Raw genomic sequence first — 13,802 nt, 5'->3', positions numbered from 1 at the left:
TGGGTGCATGCCCTGGAGGTGAGCTGCAGGCTCTCTCAAGAAGGAAAGATGGAGAATGCTGCTGAGATGCATGCTGAGGCCACTTCTAAGCCATCTGCTCAGCCTACCCTGCTGGACTTTGGACCACCTGGTGTGAAAACAAGTTCATGGGGTCTTTAATTCTTAGCAGCAGTACAGAGCTCAGCAGGGAGCCAATACAGATAGGCCTAAAGAGTGAATATACAATGAATATGAATGCAGTTTTGAGAGCTAAAATGTACCTCTACCTGTTATTCCATCTGAGACTTCAGCTCCCTCTTTGTGAGGTCCAGCTTCCTAAATTGTATTTCAAGATCTGGAATGTAAAAGTAAAGATGGAATATGGGAATGGGGGGACAAGAAAGAGAAGACCAAACTTTTTTTTTAAATAGGAATGAAATGTCAGAGAAATTCTCTGCAGAAGTTCACATTGCTCATCTTAATGCACTGTCGTGTCCCCCCCCCCCCCCCAAGAGATTCTGTCAGCAGAAGGGACAGAAGGAGTGATGCTGGTACAGGTTTACTTAACCCTCTATAAATTATTATAGGATACTAGTGCCTGAAGTGCTCTATCAAACTCTTTGACAAAAGTGCAATATGAGCCTTTCTTGATTTCTGGTTTTCTTCATACTGTCTTCTCAAATGGAAGAGACAAAAAGTGTTTCCTTGGAAATGCAAATGAGCCCTGGGCTTACTACAGAAGCCAGGCTGCCAAAACAAGCACAGGCAGCTTATTGTAAAACAGGAAGGGGTCTGGACACTATGGCTCGAGGGGCCCTTTTCAGTTCTATGTTCCTAAGAAGAGCCCTCTTTGGCCCTTCCTCCTAACAAGTGGCTTCCTTGAAGCCATATCATGTATACTACTCCTCTACATGCCTGCATCTTAACCTCCTGCCCTAAGAGAGGAATGTAAAAATAAAGATGAAAGAGAGATGGGAACAGTGGGTAAAAAGCAGTAGGCTGCCTGGAATTGTCAAATAAAACAGCAATTGCTCTGATTTTGAATTTCAGTGGGTTCAGTATAGAGCACCTTCACACCTGCCAAATCTGCTCCATAACAGTGCTGCAGAAAGGGGAACACACAAATTGCTAAGTTTTGCAAGTAAGCCACATGCCCGGCACGAGAGTGTTCATCATGGACTTGGTCCTTTAACTTCTCCCATGAAGAGCTTCTCTCCTGGCTCATGGAGAGTCCACTGGCAACACAGTAACCAGGTACAATCTGCATTTCGTTAAGACAGCACTTCCATTCATCTATGCAACGATTTCCATTTAGCAACTCCCACCAATGTACATTTTAACCACTTTAAAAGGGAACAATGGGTTACTGCATCAACTATCAACAATCTAACTGTTCTATTTGCATGATCCTGTATTAAAGTAACTTTAGCTAATCACCCTAATTATCGCCCTGGTTAAAGCTATAGTGGTTTTACTTTACTTGTTATGTCTGCATGATTTTAGAGATATTATTGCATCCTGACAGGTTATATCAATATTGATATAATTGCTCTGCATGTTTATGTCCTCAGATTCGGTATTTGCAAGACAACAAGCTATGGATATTGTTTTTAAACAGGACTATGCCTAGGTTTAATTTTCAGTACTTGCTTAAGTACTTTGCTCAGCTGACACTTTACCACAAGATGCTGCATCACCCTCCTATTTAACAAAAGAATTAATCTTGTAGGCTCTTCTTCACACATCGTGTTTCATATTAATGCCAGTGTCAACCTGCTGCCAAGAGCCAGCAGAGCTATGCTGATCTTTTCCCCCAACAGAAATCAGCAATGATCAGCTTTAAAATATTACAGGCGGAATTTTTTTAATTTAAATGCATATTCAAGTTCTGGAGCAGAGATGGTCAAAACATCTGCAACAAATTCTCTCTTGGGAATCAGCTTAACAGGGTAGTTTTTAGAGAGCAAAAACTGATTCTAGTTTGAGACCAAAACAGAGGAATGCCTGTTCCTCACAGAGTTTTTTGTCAAAGGCATTTCCAATAGCCATGTAAAAGTCTTATGGCATTGGCATGGAGTTGCATGAAAGAGCTGATAAAATTTAAACAAAGTACTGAAAATCTCTGTATGCAGAAACAGCATTGCCAACTTTCCTAATTTTATTGCAAGTTTTGAATGTCTGCAATTGCTAAAGCATCAGCTCCTCAAATCTCCCAAGGATCTCAGTTTTTATTCAAGACCAAAAGTAAGTTTCTAGTTTAACCATTTTAGAGAAAAGCTTAAAGCATGACCCCTTCAAGCCTGGAGGAAAAAAAATATTTCCCGTTCCATTCCCCACCCTCTCTCTAACACAAAGCTACTCGTCAACCTAGGAAGGCATCTGAACTACATTCAATAGCAGGAGGGAGACCACGGGGCTTAATGCCAAAAAAACAGTTATCTACTCCAAGTTAATTCATACGGAGATGCAAGGAATAACTCTAGAGGTAACAGACAGATCCCAGCAGAAATCAGACTAAGATGCAAGGCAAGCTAGAAAACACGCCCCAGCCCTTTAGACAGATTATCCAGTTGGCAAGATTTCAAATGATGGCATGGCATCTCTGTTCTCCACTCATATCCCTGTAGGAATCACTCCTTTATCAGAGATAACAGCAGAAGTTTTCTGTCTCAGGATGGATACCAGGTCACTCTTGGATAACACATTACACTCTATGCAAATCAGCACCAAAAAAATAAGGACTGCTGATACAGCAATAAAAGAAAACTCATTTAAGTACAAGTGTCCATTCACATGTACTGGACAGTTCTCTTCCTTACTTACTGTGCTTGTTTCTTATAGTTGTAAAACTGAATTGGCTAAACTACCTCTGTGAAGCAAAGCCCAAATAAAAGACAATTTACTGCATTCACTATACTGTATCACCTGTGCAATTCACACCCTTATTTTAACATTCAAACAGAATCCTGCATTCTTAGGAGGTCACTTAAATACAGTGAAAGAACAAACATAACGAATCAACTTTGAAGCATCTGAGATCGGTGGAAGTTCCTCAATACTCAAAATAAAACTAAGCTAGGTTAGAAATGAAACAACCAAAACAATTACGCTTAATCTGACATCCCTTCAGTAAAAGCTCAAGAACGTTTCTGATGTTCTGGCAAGAAAAATATTGGAGGATATACTGCATTAGATTTGAGGTATAGTAATACTTATTAACAAGCAAAACAATTAAAAGGACACAAACAGTTAGCTTTTTGGGGGTTTTTTTCCTCCAGCAAAGCTATCGGGCTGCTAGCTTGGTTTTGAATAAATAACTTTCAGATAAAATACATGTTGAAGGGCTATGAAACTACGAAACTACTATGTTGATGCATATCAATTTGTAAGGTATGAGTGATATTAATAGTAAGCTAAATTTTGCCTCTGCAAGATATACCTTATATAAGATATATCAAAAGTATCTGTGCATGGGGAAAGGTGCGGGAAAAGGGGGCAGCAGTGAACATGCCTAACAAAACAGAAGTTTAATATGATATAGGGTTAGAAACACAATACAGTCAGTATTTCCTGTGCATCTGTAGTTCAGCTAATACCATGCATATGGCACCAAACAAAACACAGCTAACCACTTAAAAGCACTATTTGATCTGTGATGGGAACAGGCATGATTATATGCCTGTTCCCATGTTATAAGCTTGGTTAGAAAGTTAACTGCTGATTTTTTTCTGCTTTCAAATACACAGCTGTAGCAGTCACTTTTTAGTAGTGTTAGCTGAAGGACTGGATTCTAACAACATGTTCAACATAGGACTGGACCTTAAATCTATGCAGAAGCTGAAACTGTTACAGCAGTCCACTCATTAAATGAAATATGTCACTACGATTGTGTAACACTGATGCTCCATGAACTTCTTTCAATGCCCACTCATTTTGAAGTGGAGTTTTTTTTAAAGGAATTAGTGCTGACATAAAAGGCCTAGGGCCTGGCTACCTGCAACAAAACCTTTTAAACACCACAGACATACAAAAAAACTAGAACCCTTGGTTCCAAAATGATACGTTTTATTAGACCAACTGGAAAATGGCAAGAAAATTGTCCTTTTCTGCAAGCTTTCGGGATCAAAGTCCCTTTGTCAGGCTCTGGGACAAGTGCAGACGGTACAAGATGGTAAAAAGCTTGCAGAAAAGGACAATTTTCTTGCCATTTTCCAGTTGGACTAATAAAAGGTATCATTTTGGAACCAAGAGTTCTAGTTTTTTGTGTGTCTTTTTGTCTCAGACCAAGCTGGCTACCAAGTACACCCCTGAAACATGGAAGATGCCGAATTTTAGCCGATTTTGGATTTTAAACTTCATTGCAGAACAACAAGGAAGTTTTTTTTACCCCCTGCCTGCCATCTGACAGGGAAGGAATTCTACCTGATCAACACATCAAAGTGCTACTCAACACAGCTCACAAAGACACTCTCATGGATCCAGAGGGACAGCCTTCCATCTTCAGCTCCCTCTGTGCAAAAATGAAGTCTATTTCCTACCTATGGGGACTTCTTGCCATCTTGTACCATCTACACTTTTCCCAGAGTCTGACGAAGGGACTTCGAACCTGAAAGCTTGCAGAAAAGGACAATTTTCTTGCCATTTTCCAGTTGGTCTAATAAAAGGTATCATTTTTTAACCAAGTGTTCTAGTTTTTTGTATGTCTTTTTGTTTCAGACCAACACAGCTACCAAGTACACCCTTTAAACACCACTTAACCTGGGGTTTCCCTACAGGCTAGATCCAATCAACTGAAATAGCCCATTGACTATAGGTTTTGAACCAAGTCCTCTGAATACAAAGACAGGAGATACTGGCAAGCATTCTTTACAACAAGACTTCTCTTTTTCAAATAATTCCCTCCCCACCTCTTCCCTAAGACCAGGAAGGTTGTTGGGTTTTTTTTCTTTTTGAATATTTTTTTTTAAATCTCATTTTATTTTACATGCAGTTTGTTTTTGTGGTTAACCTGCTTCTTTGTAAAAGTGAAATGTAGGGATGCACCAATAAAAGATTTTTTGGCCGATACCAATGGCTATTATTAACCAGCCGTATTTGCTGATACTGATCTAATAGTCAATTTACAGTAATGCAGCCCCGCAGCTTAGAGAGCAGCATCTGGCTGGTAAGTCTGTGGAGGGAAGGGACAGGAGAGAGGGGGGCAGATGGAGGCCTCCACAGTGAGGGAGGGAGTGGGGCAGGGGCTGGTGCTGCCCAGCCTGGGCAGTGAATGCGACCCCAGTGGGAGTTGGACGGGGCCACAGATGGCTCGTCCAAGGGGCAAGACTCCCCGCTGCTGCATGCACACCCAGGGAAGCATGGGGGCCACGTGCCCCCCCTGATTTGTGTGTGGGGCTAGGGCAAGCTGTCCACTGCAGGCTTAAGACAAGGGGCTGCACCAGCTGGGGCTGTACTCGGGGTAAGCGGCAGCAGCACTGGGAGGGGTGGCCACGGCGAATTTTGGGGTGGCTACAGCCCACCCTGTAGCCACCCCTCTCAGGACATAACTTGCCCAGGGTTATTTAGCAGTATCAAAGCTGAGAACAGAATCCAAGTCCAAGACTCCCATTCTATTGCTATAACCATTGTAGCTTACTGCTACCTCCCTATGTTCTTATTTATGTCCATAAATTAGAACCTAGAACAGGTATCTTTTACACCAGGGGTAGCCTACCTGCAGCATGGGTGTCACACATGGCATGGGCTGCCTCTGTGTGTGGCACACAGGAGATCAGGGAGGGAACAGGCAGCACAGTGACAGATAGGGCAGGCAGCAGAGCAGCAGGGTCAGGCAGGGGAAGGGGGCTGGAGTGGCACTTGTAGGGGGCAGAGAGCTAATTTGTGGCATGCCTGCCAAAACAACTGGCATAAAACAATGGAGGCCCAAGTGAGGTAAATGAACTGCACTGCTCCCCATGAAAACTGGAAGAATGGCAGGGAAAATGAGTGTGATGTGAAATTATCAGATGCTCCATGCTGCATTCTATCCCACAGCATGAAATGAACTAACAGTCACATGGGGGCAGCATGAACTCAAACACTGAAAACGGATCCCTAGCCTTCCCCACTTGTGAAACAAATAAGCACACTTTAGAAAAAGCAGGTCCTTTATGCACCAAACCATTAAAAAATGAGAACAATGAGTAGAGGCCCCTGTGATGTATGGGCTCACCAGAGCTATTTCTCCTCTCAGGCACTGGGGGAGGGAACATGCTATAAGGTAGAGGATATGAAGAATTTAATATCACTGGCCCAGGGAGATAACTGAAGATCATCATTAATGCCTTTGTTAAATGTGATGTAGTTTAGTTATTGACATAAATTCTTTTACAAATTACCTTTTGTTTTGGTAATGTAACTGCTTTGCATTTATTTAAAAAAAGGTAAGGATAAAACCCTAGGGGTGTGAGGTGCATCACTCATGAGTTAGCACATAAACTTTCAACTTTTACTTGGTGTTAAATTTTATGGAATACAATTTGCACATTAGAGAATTCAGGCTGAATACTGCAACACGACCTTTTCTGTTTGTATGTTTATTTCAGCTTAGCACAAGGACTTCAGTGTGTCAAAGGTGAAACCTGTGGTGCTAAAGACAGGGAATTCTCATTTGCGGGCATATGCTTCTGAAATTTAAACACAACATTTGTAATACATCTAAATATAAAAACCATCCTCAGAGTCATCTTTTGAAGGCAGGTTGTATTTTTAGCAAGATACAGAGGACAGCAAAACCCATGTTGTCAGAACAATTTAAGTCAGTACCTAGTTAGATTAGATCTTGAAAACACAGCAACAGCTGTTTGCCATGAAGAACAATTAAAAGCAATTCAAGTAACCTTGAATGAAAATATCCATGGAAAAAAGATGTTTCTTCATACACAATGTTTAACAAAGAATTAAATATTTAGCAGTGTAATTTGCTTCCTTGTATATTGTGAGTTACAGTTCACTAATGGTGTGCCTTACAATAAAACATAAACACTACCTTGTCCGAATGGTTTCCTCTAATTTCTTCCTACACTTTGTATAAACAATAAACCTTTGTTAGTATCTTTATAGTGTATTAATGTGCACTAAAATGTATTAATGTGTATTTTTTCTATTTGACAAATTCCACCCAACGCCGCTTTCAGTGAAAGTGAAACATTGCAAGTCAGTTTAAACAATTATGTAAACAGGTGTTTGCCATACTAAGACATATGAATCAGCAGAGCTTTGGGTGCAGTGTGAATTTGTTAACTGCTGCAACCAACTAAGGGAAAACACTGTGTATTTGCATAGTATGTAAAAAAAAAAAAAAACTAAGGACTTTGGAAGTAAAGACCACCACCTTAAAATCATTAAATTAGAAGAGCGAAGACACAGAGTACAGAGAACCTTCCTTTAACATATGAAAAGTCATCCTTGTATAATGAAATGCATCCCTGTAACCTCAGGATGCATTTGAAATAACATAAGCAAATAAAGGCAGAAAAAAGGAAAATAGTATTAATCACCATAATGAGAAAAGGTACTGAAATAAAGGGAAAAATTAAATCAATATCAAGAACAATTCTTACTAATGATTTCGCCCAGTGGCGATCAACCTTTTAAGGTAGGCAGGGTCATAAATTAAGCAGTGTGCCCTATCCAAGGACCACTGCAATCCCCTTCCCCTGCCCAATCAGCTGATCTGCTTTCTATTCCCTGATCTGTTATGTGTCATACACAAGAGGCTGCCTGGGGCACTTGTGGCATGTGTGTCTCAGGAATAATGTTCCAGGTGAAACTGAGAAAGCCCCATAAACCCCACCCCACAACATTAAGAACATCACAGTGGTGGATGCGTTGAGTAGGGGAGGTAGGGGAGCAGAATGGAACAATCCTGTACTGGAAGGAAGAGGTCCATTAGGACTTTGCTACCTCTAGAGTCAATAAAACTATGTGCAGTAAGAACAGAACAAGTACCTAAGGCAATTTGCAACATAAAGTTGTGAAACGTACATGTTAGCAGCTACATTCAGAAATTAGACATTCCTGCAGTTAACATTCTAGTCCCTGCTCTTTTCAGGTAAGTTCTCTCAACTTTTCTATATTTACACATCTTCCCATCATTTCTGAATGTTAGAATTACTATCTCCTTTTTCATCAACTGACAGAGCCTAAAACCTATCCTTTGTGTTACAGCACAACTCTCACAGAAGTGTACAGGTTGGCTCGGCTGCCTGTATTAGAAGGGCATTTTGGGGTCCCAAAAGATTCAAGGGCAAGACACTTAAAAGGCTTGTTTCTGTCCCTGCATATTTGGAGGGATCTCTCCTCAGGTACACAGAATGTGTCAACACAAAATAGACACACTCTCTGCCAGCAGTGCCTCCTGCAGCAGAAAAAGCTTAGTGCATATACAATGTATCCTAAGAGATTATTTGATGTTATTTCAGTAAGACTCTCTTCAAATCTTATCTCCAATGATCCAATTAAACAAGAGTCTTTAAAAAAATGTCCTGAAACAGCAATATTTTAAAATTATCCAAACTACATGAGTGTGAATGACACAGGACAGCAATACTTTAATCCCTGGATTAGAATTAGTAAGGCTTTTTATTTAGGTTCTTTACTGGGAAAATAATATGGATTTAGCCATTGTGTTTCTGTCAACTGTCCAAGTTGGCACAACCTATCTGTTATCTCTACATTTCTTTTAGCTCATTTGCCGGACACTTGCTCTCTGAACAGTGGAGAGGTCTAAGAGCAGAAAGGGAAGTGAACCATACAAAGCTGAGAAAATGAAAAATGATTTATGATGGAGACGGTCTGAACAGCAGCATGTATAAAAACTGCTGCATTCCCCTCAGAGCAAACTTTAGTATGATATTTATTAACAGAAATGTACAATTAAGGTACACTGAAGCTAAATACATTTTGCAGTAGTTAGGTTTAATTCTTTATGCTCTCATCTAACTACTGTTACTATTAAAGAACACATATAATTACACAGATTTGAGAAAATTGCACATCAAACATGACTTCCCAAAGTTCAAAGAACCACACACCATGGCAAAGCTTCTGTAAAGCAGCCATACAGTCACATGGCTAGGGGACTGATTATGAATTGTATGTGGGATAATGCATTTATGGGACTCTGGCTGAATGGGGATGAAATAAACAGAGATTAAAAGCTACCACCATCTAATGTCTGGCTCATCTAAGGTTCATGTTCCTTACTTCCAGTTCAATGTTAAAAATGTTAGCAAAGTTTACTGTCACTGCTTATCTCATGTAATGGATAAACCCAACAACTCTCAAATACAAACATGAATACCTAAAAGAAATGGTAGCAACTGTTACTTTTTAGTGTTGACAAGGACTAGAATTATTTATTTACTTGTGCCAGGGGTGGGTATTCTACTTACAACATTCTAAGCCGATGGAAAGAAACATCATCCTGTTCAAGCCAAGGCCCCTTATCAAACTTCAGGTAACCAATATCTTCAAGTACCTAAAAGAGAAGGACAAGACACAATTACATAAATCAATTCAATAAACAAAAACAATTGAACAATTCAGCCAGCCAGGTGCTATAGCAGTGGCGGGCTGCTATTTCGGCTGGAGGACCACTTCACGAGTTCAGGTGAGCTATCAAGGACCTCAAGGCTAGCCTCACCGCTTGACAGGTGCCTTGCCCCCTGGTCACCATGTTGGTACTGGAAGTTCCTGCCCTTTCCTCCGTGGCAGGTCACTGTTGGTGCTTGCCACTTTAAGGGCTGAGCCAAACAGCCAGCAGGTGCTTGATTGCAGCAGCCATTTTAGAACTCTGGCCGCCTATATAAAGAGAGCAGTTTGCTGCTGGCAGGCAGAAACACTGCCTGGCCTAAAGGCTGTATGAAACATCTTGGAGGTAAAGGCAGGAGCTTAGAGGGGGATAATTTGGAGGCTCCTGGTCCTGGGCATGACCTAAAACTGCACCCTGCTGGGAGTGAAACAGAGCTGCAGATAGCGCCCCCTGGCATCGGGGCAAGAATGGGCAGCCTCCCACCTTATTACAAGCAACTAAGAGACAACAAGGCATGGCAGGAGAGGAGGTGGGCGGTTGGCCCAGAAACAGGTGGGCGGGCCAGTGGTAGACCGGCCCTGGGAAAGCCCCCTGTTACATACTCCTTTTGGGAAGAGGGTTTGCCATCTTGGAACCAGAACCACCACCCCTGCCCCCCAAACACAAATTATATACTAAAAATCTAACATCCACAATAACGTATTTTAATTTTATTTAAAAAGATTATTTTTTGTCCTGATTTGTGTGCATTTCTGTTGTGCATATAAAGGTGATTGCATAATATCTCAAAATGAAGTCTTACTCTTTTATATTGCGGGGGACAGTGGGGGGTGTAGACAGGTGTGGGATTTGGGGGGCGCTGTGGGTGTATGTAGGGTGTGAGAAAGGGTGTGGGGAGCCTGTGGGGGGGTACATTTGTGGGGATGTGTGTGTGGATGTGGATGTGTGGATGGGTGTGGGGCGAGGTGTGTGTGGGTAGTAGTGAGGGGAGCTCCCCACAGAGATCCATGGGTGCGTGTGGCGGGGGGTGCGTGTGGGGAAGGGCGTGGGGGGGTGCAGTGTGTGATTGTGTGTGGGGGAGAGTGTGGCTGTGGGATTTGCGGGGCAGGGTTTGTGGGTAGGGTGGGATGTCCTGGGACGCCCAGGCATCGTCCAACAGTGACAAAGCAGTCATGGGGCGGGTTGGGGCTGCATGCGGATCCCCACCAGTACTGCAGGGTTGGGGCCAGCAGCTACTGCTGCCTGGGCTGCCTAGAAAGGCAGTCTATGCGGGGCTGCCCCAGCTCTGCTGCATGCCCAGGGGATGGCACAATGCGCCACCATGGGATGGCACAATGCACTACCATGGGATGATGCCTGGGCCAGGCAGGACTGAGGGACCCGCCACAGGCCAGACAAAGCCCCTCTGCAGGCTGGAACCAGCCCGCAGGCCATATTTTGCCCACCCGTGTGCTACAGGGTTGATAGAACCTTCTTGTAGTAATGCAGAAGTTTAAGGATTACATGAAGAATCAGTTGAAAGCACAAGAGCCCCAACTGGAGAAAAACCCAAACAATGACTAGTTTTCTGTACTGCGCAGTTGATATATATATTTTTAAAGAAACATTCTTCAGGTCTGCATTGCAAAAAGTGGCAACAAGTAGGAGCAACTATGTTTAACACTATTAATGAAAGCATAACCCAGCGGGAGAAATATAGGTGAAGAGGACCTTGGACCTATTCTATTCCTCTGAAATGCCTCTCAGAAGCAGTAAAAGAGAGGCAGACTATCTTAGCAGCCTCCTTTCCTATGAAGCCTCACACAGCTGCACTAACACTTGTAGCTGAGTAATTGCAAAACAAAAAATCTGTGGGCTAATCTACACTATAAAAAACTGCCACAATTGCTATACTGCAACTAGTGGCAATGAAGCTCATAGTGGCAAAGGAATTCCTTTGCCAGTGTAAATAAATTAATTATCTCCCCGATCTACATGAACAGTCCTGCCATAGGAACTCTTTTGCTAGTTTACCATATGTCTCCACTAGAGGGCTCTGGCAGCAAAGTTATGTCAATAAGGATGCATCTACACAAGACACTTTAAGGCGCATAAGCCTAAATTTAAGGTGCGTTATGGCATGTTCCTACACGTGCACACCCTCAACGCGCTTTAAAAATGGTGGTTTTGGACTAACTGCACCTAAATTTGACACCTGCAAATGCAGGTGTCATATATAGGCGCAAATAGTTAAAGTGTATTAATGCGTGTATAGACACATTAAAGTGCATTAGCGCTGTGTGTGTGGACTGACTTAAAACTAGCTTTAGTCCCAAGTCAGTCCACACACAGCATTAACGCACTTTAATGCCTGCATATGTAGACGCCTGCCTAAACCCGCTTAATGCACATTAAATTTAAACCTGGCCTGTGTCATTGAAGGAGGAATTATATGCAGTAACTAATTATCTAGTAAGACAATGAAATACCTTGCTACTCCTTTATTTCTGAAACCTTAAAAAAATACCCAACTAAAGCAATTCCAGCATGTTTGACACCAAGGCACAACTAAACTTCAAATTTAAGATTACCCACATAAGGAAATCCAGCTTCTGATGCTAAGTGATTTCTAAATCAAGTCAATGCAGCTAGCTGTTACCTTTTCTATGTCCTCTGCCTCACTTGTTGTGTAGTGCAAGATCTCACAAGTTTCACTGCAGAGAGAAGAAATAATAGTTTTTAAGTCAGTAGACCTAAAGTCTTTGCATGCACAATTTTTAATGCTCAAAAAAGTTAAGCTGTTACATTCCCTGGCTGACCGCAGAAATTAGGCTTCCCTGGCTGACCGCAGAAATCCAGGGCAGCCTAAGGGCCAAAAGGGGAGCACATAAAAAGTGGAAACAGGGAGAGATCACCAAAGACAAATACACCGCCTCTGCTCGTGCTTGTAGGGAGGCAGCTAGACAGGCCAAAGCTACCACGGAGCTGAGGATGGCATCCCAAGTAAAGGACAACAAGAAATTGTTTTTTAGATATATAGGGAGTAAAAGGAAGGCCCAGGGAGGAATAGGATCCCTACTAAATGGGCAAAAACAATTGGTGACGGACAGGGGGGGACAAGGCTGAACTCCTCAACGAGTTATTTGCCTCAGTGTTCCTAAGCAAGGGGCACGACAAGTCTCTCACTGGGGTTGTAGAGAGGCAGCAGCAAGGCGCCAGACTTCCATGCGTAGACCCTGAGATGGTGCAGAGTCACTTGGAAGAACTGGATGCCTTTAAGTCGGCAGGCCCGGATGAGCTCCATCCGAGGGTGCTGAAGGCACTGGCCGACATCACTGCAGAGCCACTGGCGGGAATATTCGAACGCTCGTGGAGCACGGGCCAAGTCCCGGAGGACTGGAAAAGGGCTAACGTGGTCCCCATATTCAAAAAGGGGAGGAAGGAGGACCTGGGCAACTATAGGCCAGTCAGTCTCACCTCCATCCTTGGCAAAGTCTTTGAAAAAATTATCAAGGCTCACATATGCGAGAGCCCAGCAGGACAAAGTATGCTGAGGGGAAACCAGCGCGGGTTCATGGCAGGCAGATCGTGCCTGACCAATCTAGTCTCTTTTTATGACCAGGTTACGAAATGCCTGGAAACAGGAGGAGGGGTGGATGTCATATACTTAGACTTCAGGAAGGCCTTCGATACGGTATCCCACCCCATACTGGTAAACAAGTTAAGAGGCTGTGACTTGGATGACTACACAGTCCGGTGGGTGGCAAATTGGCTGGAGGGTCGCACCCAGAGAGTCATGGTGGATGGGTCGGTTTCGACCTGGAAGGGTGTGGGCAGTGGGGTCCCGCAGGGCTCGGTCCTTGGACCGATACTCTTTAATGTCTTCATCAGCAACTTGGGCGAGGGAGTGAAATGTACTCTGTCCAAGTTTGCAGATGACACAAAGCTATGGGGAGAAGTGGACACGCCGGAGGGCAGGGAACAGCTGCAAGCAGACCTGGACAGGTTAGACAAGTGGGCAGAAAACAACAGAATGCAGTTCAACAAGGAGAAATGCAAAGTGCTGCACCTAGGGAGGAAAAATGTCCAGCACACCTACAGCCTAGGGAATGACCTGCTGGGTGGCACAGAGGTGGAAAGGGATCTTGGAGTCCTAGTGGACTCCAAGATGAACATGAGTCGGCAGTGTGACGAAGCCATCAGAAAAGCCAATGGCACTTTATCGTGCATCAGCAGATGCATGACGAATAGGTCCAAGAAGGTGATACTT

The 13,802-nt window shown here is 43.0% G+C and overlaps 1 protein-coding gene across 1 annotated transcript in view; it reads right to left on the bottom strand.

Annotated features, from left to right (window-relative positions):
* Positions 1-13,802, bottom strand: part of NDUFA10 (NADH:ubiquinone oxidoreductase subunit A10) — a 55,572-nt gene that overhangs the window by 25,291 nt on the left and 16,479 nt on the right. Inside the window, exons 7-8 of the mRNA XM_006261673.4 lie at positions 12,192-12,246; positions 9,414-9,499 (exon numbers count right to left, since the gene is read on the bottom strand). Of these exons, the coding sequence (XP_006261735.2) occupies positions 9,414-9,499; positions 12,192-12,246 (141 nt within the window). The remainder of the gene's footprint in view (positions 1-9,413; positions 9,500-12,191; positions 12,247-13,802) is intronic.

Source organism: Alligator mississippiensis, chromosome 4 (assembly GCF_030867095.1).
Source record: "Alligator mississippiensis isolate rAllMis1 chromosome 4, rAllMis1, whole genome shotgun sequence".
Classification (NCBI taxonomy): Eukaryota; Metazoa; Chordata; order Crocodylia; family Alligatoridae; genus Alligator; species Alligator mississippiensis.
This window is presented reverse-complemented; position numbering and strand designations above follow the sequence as displayed.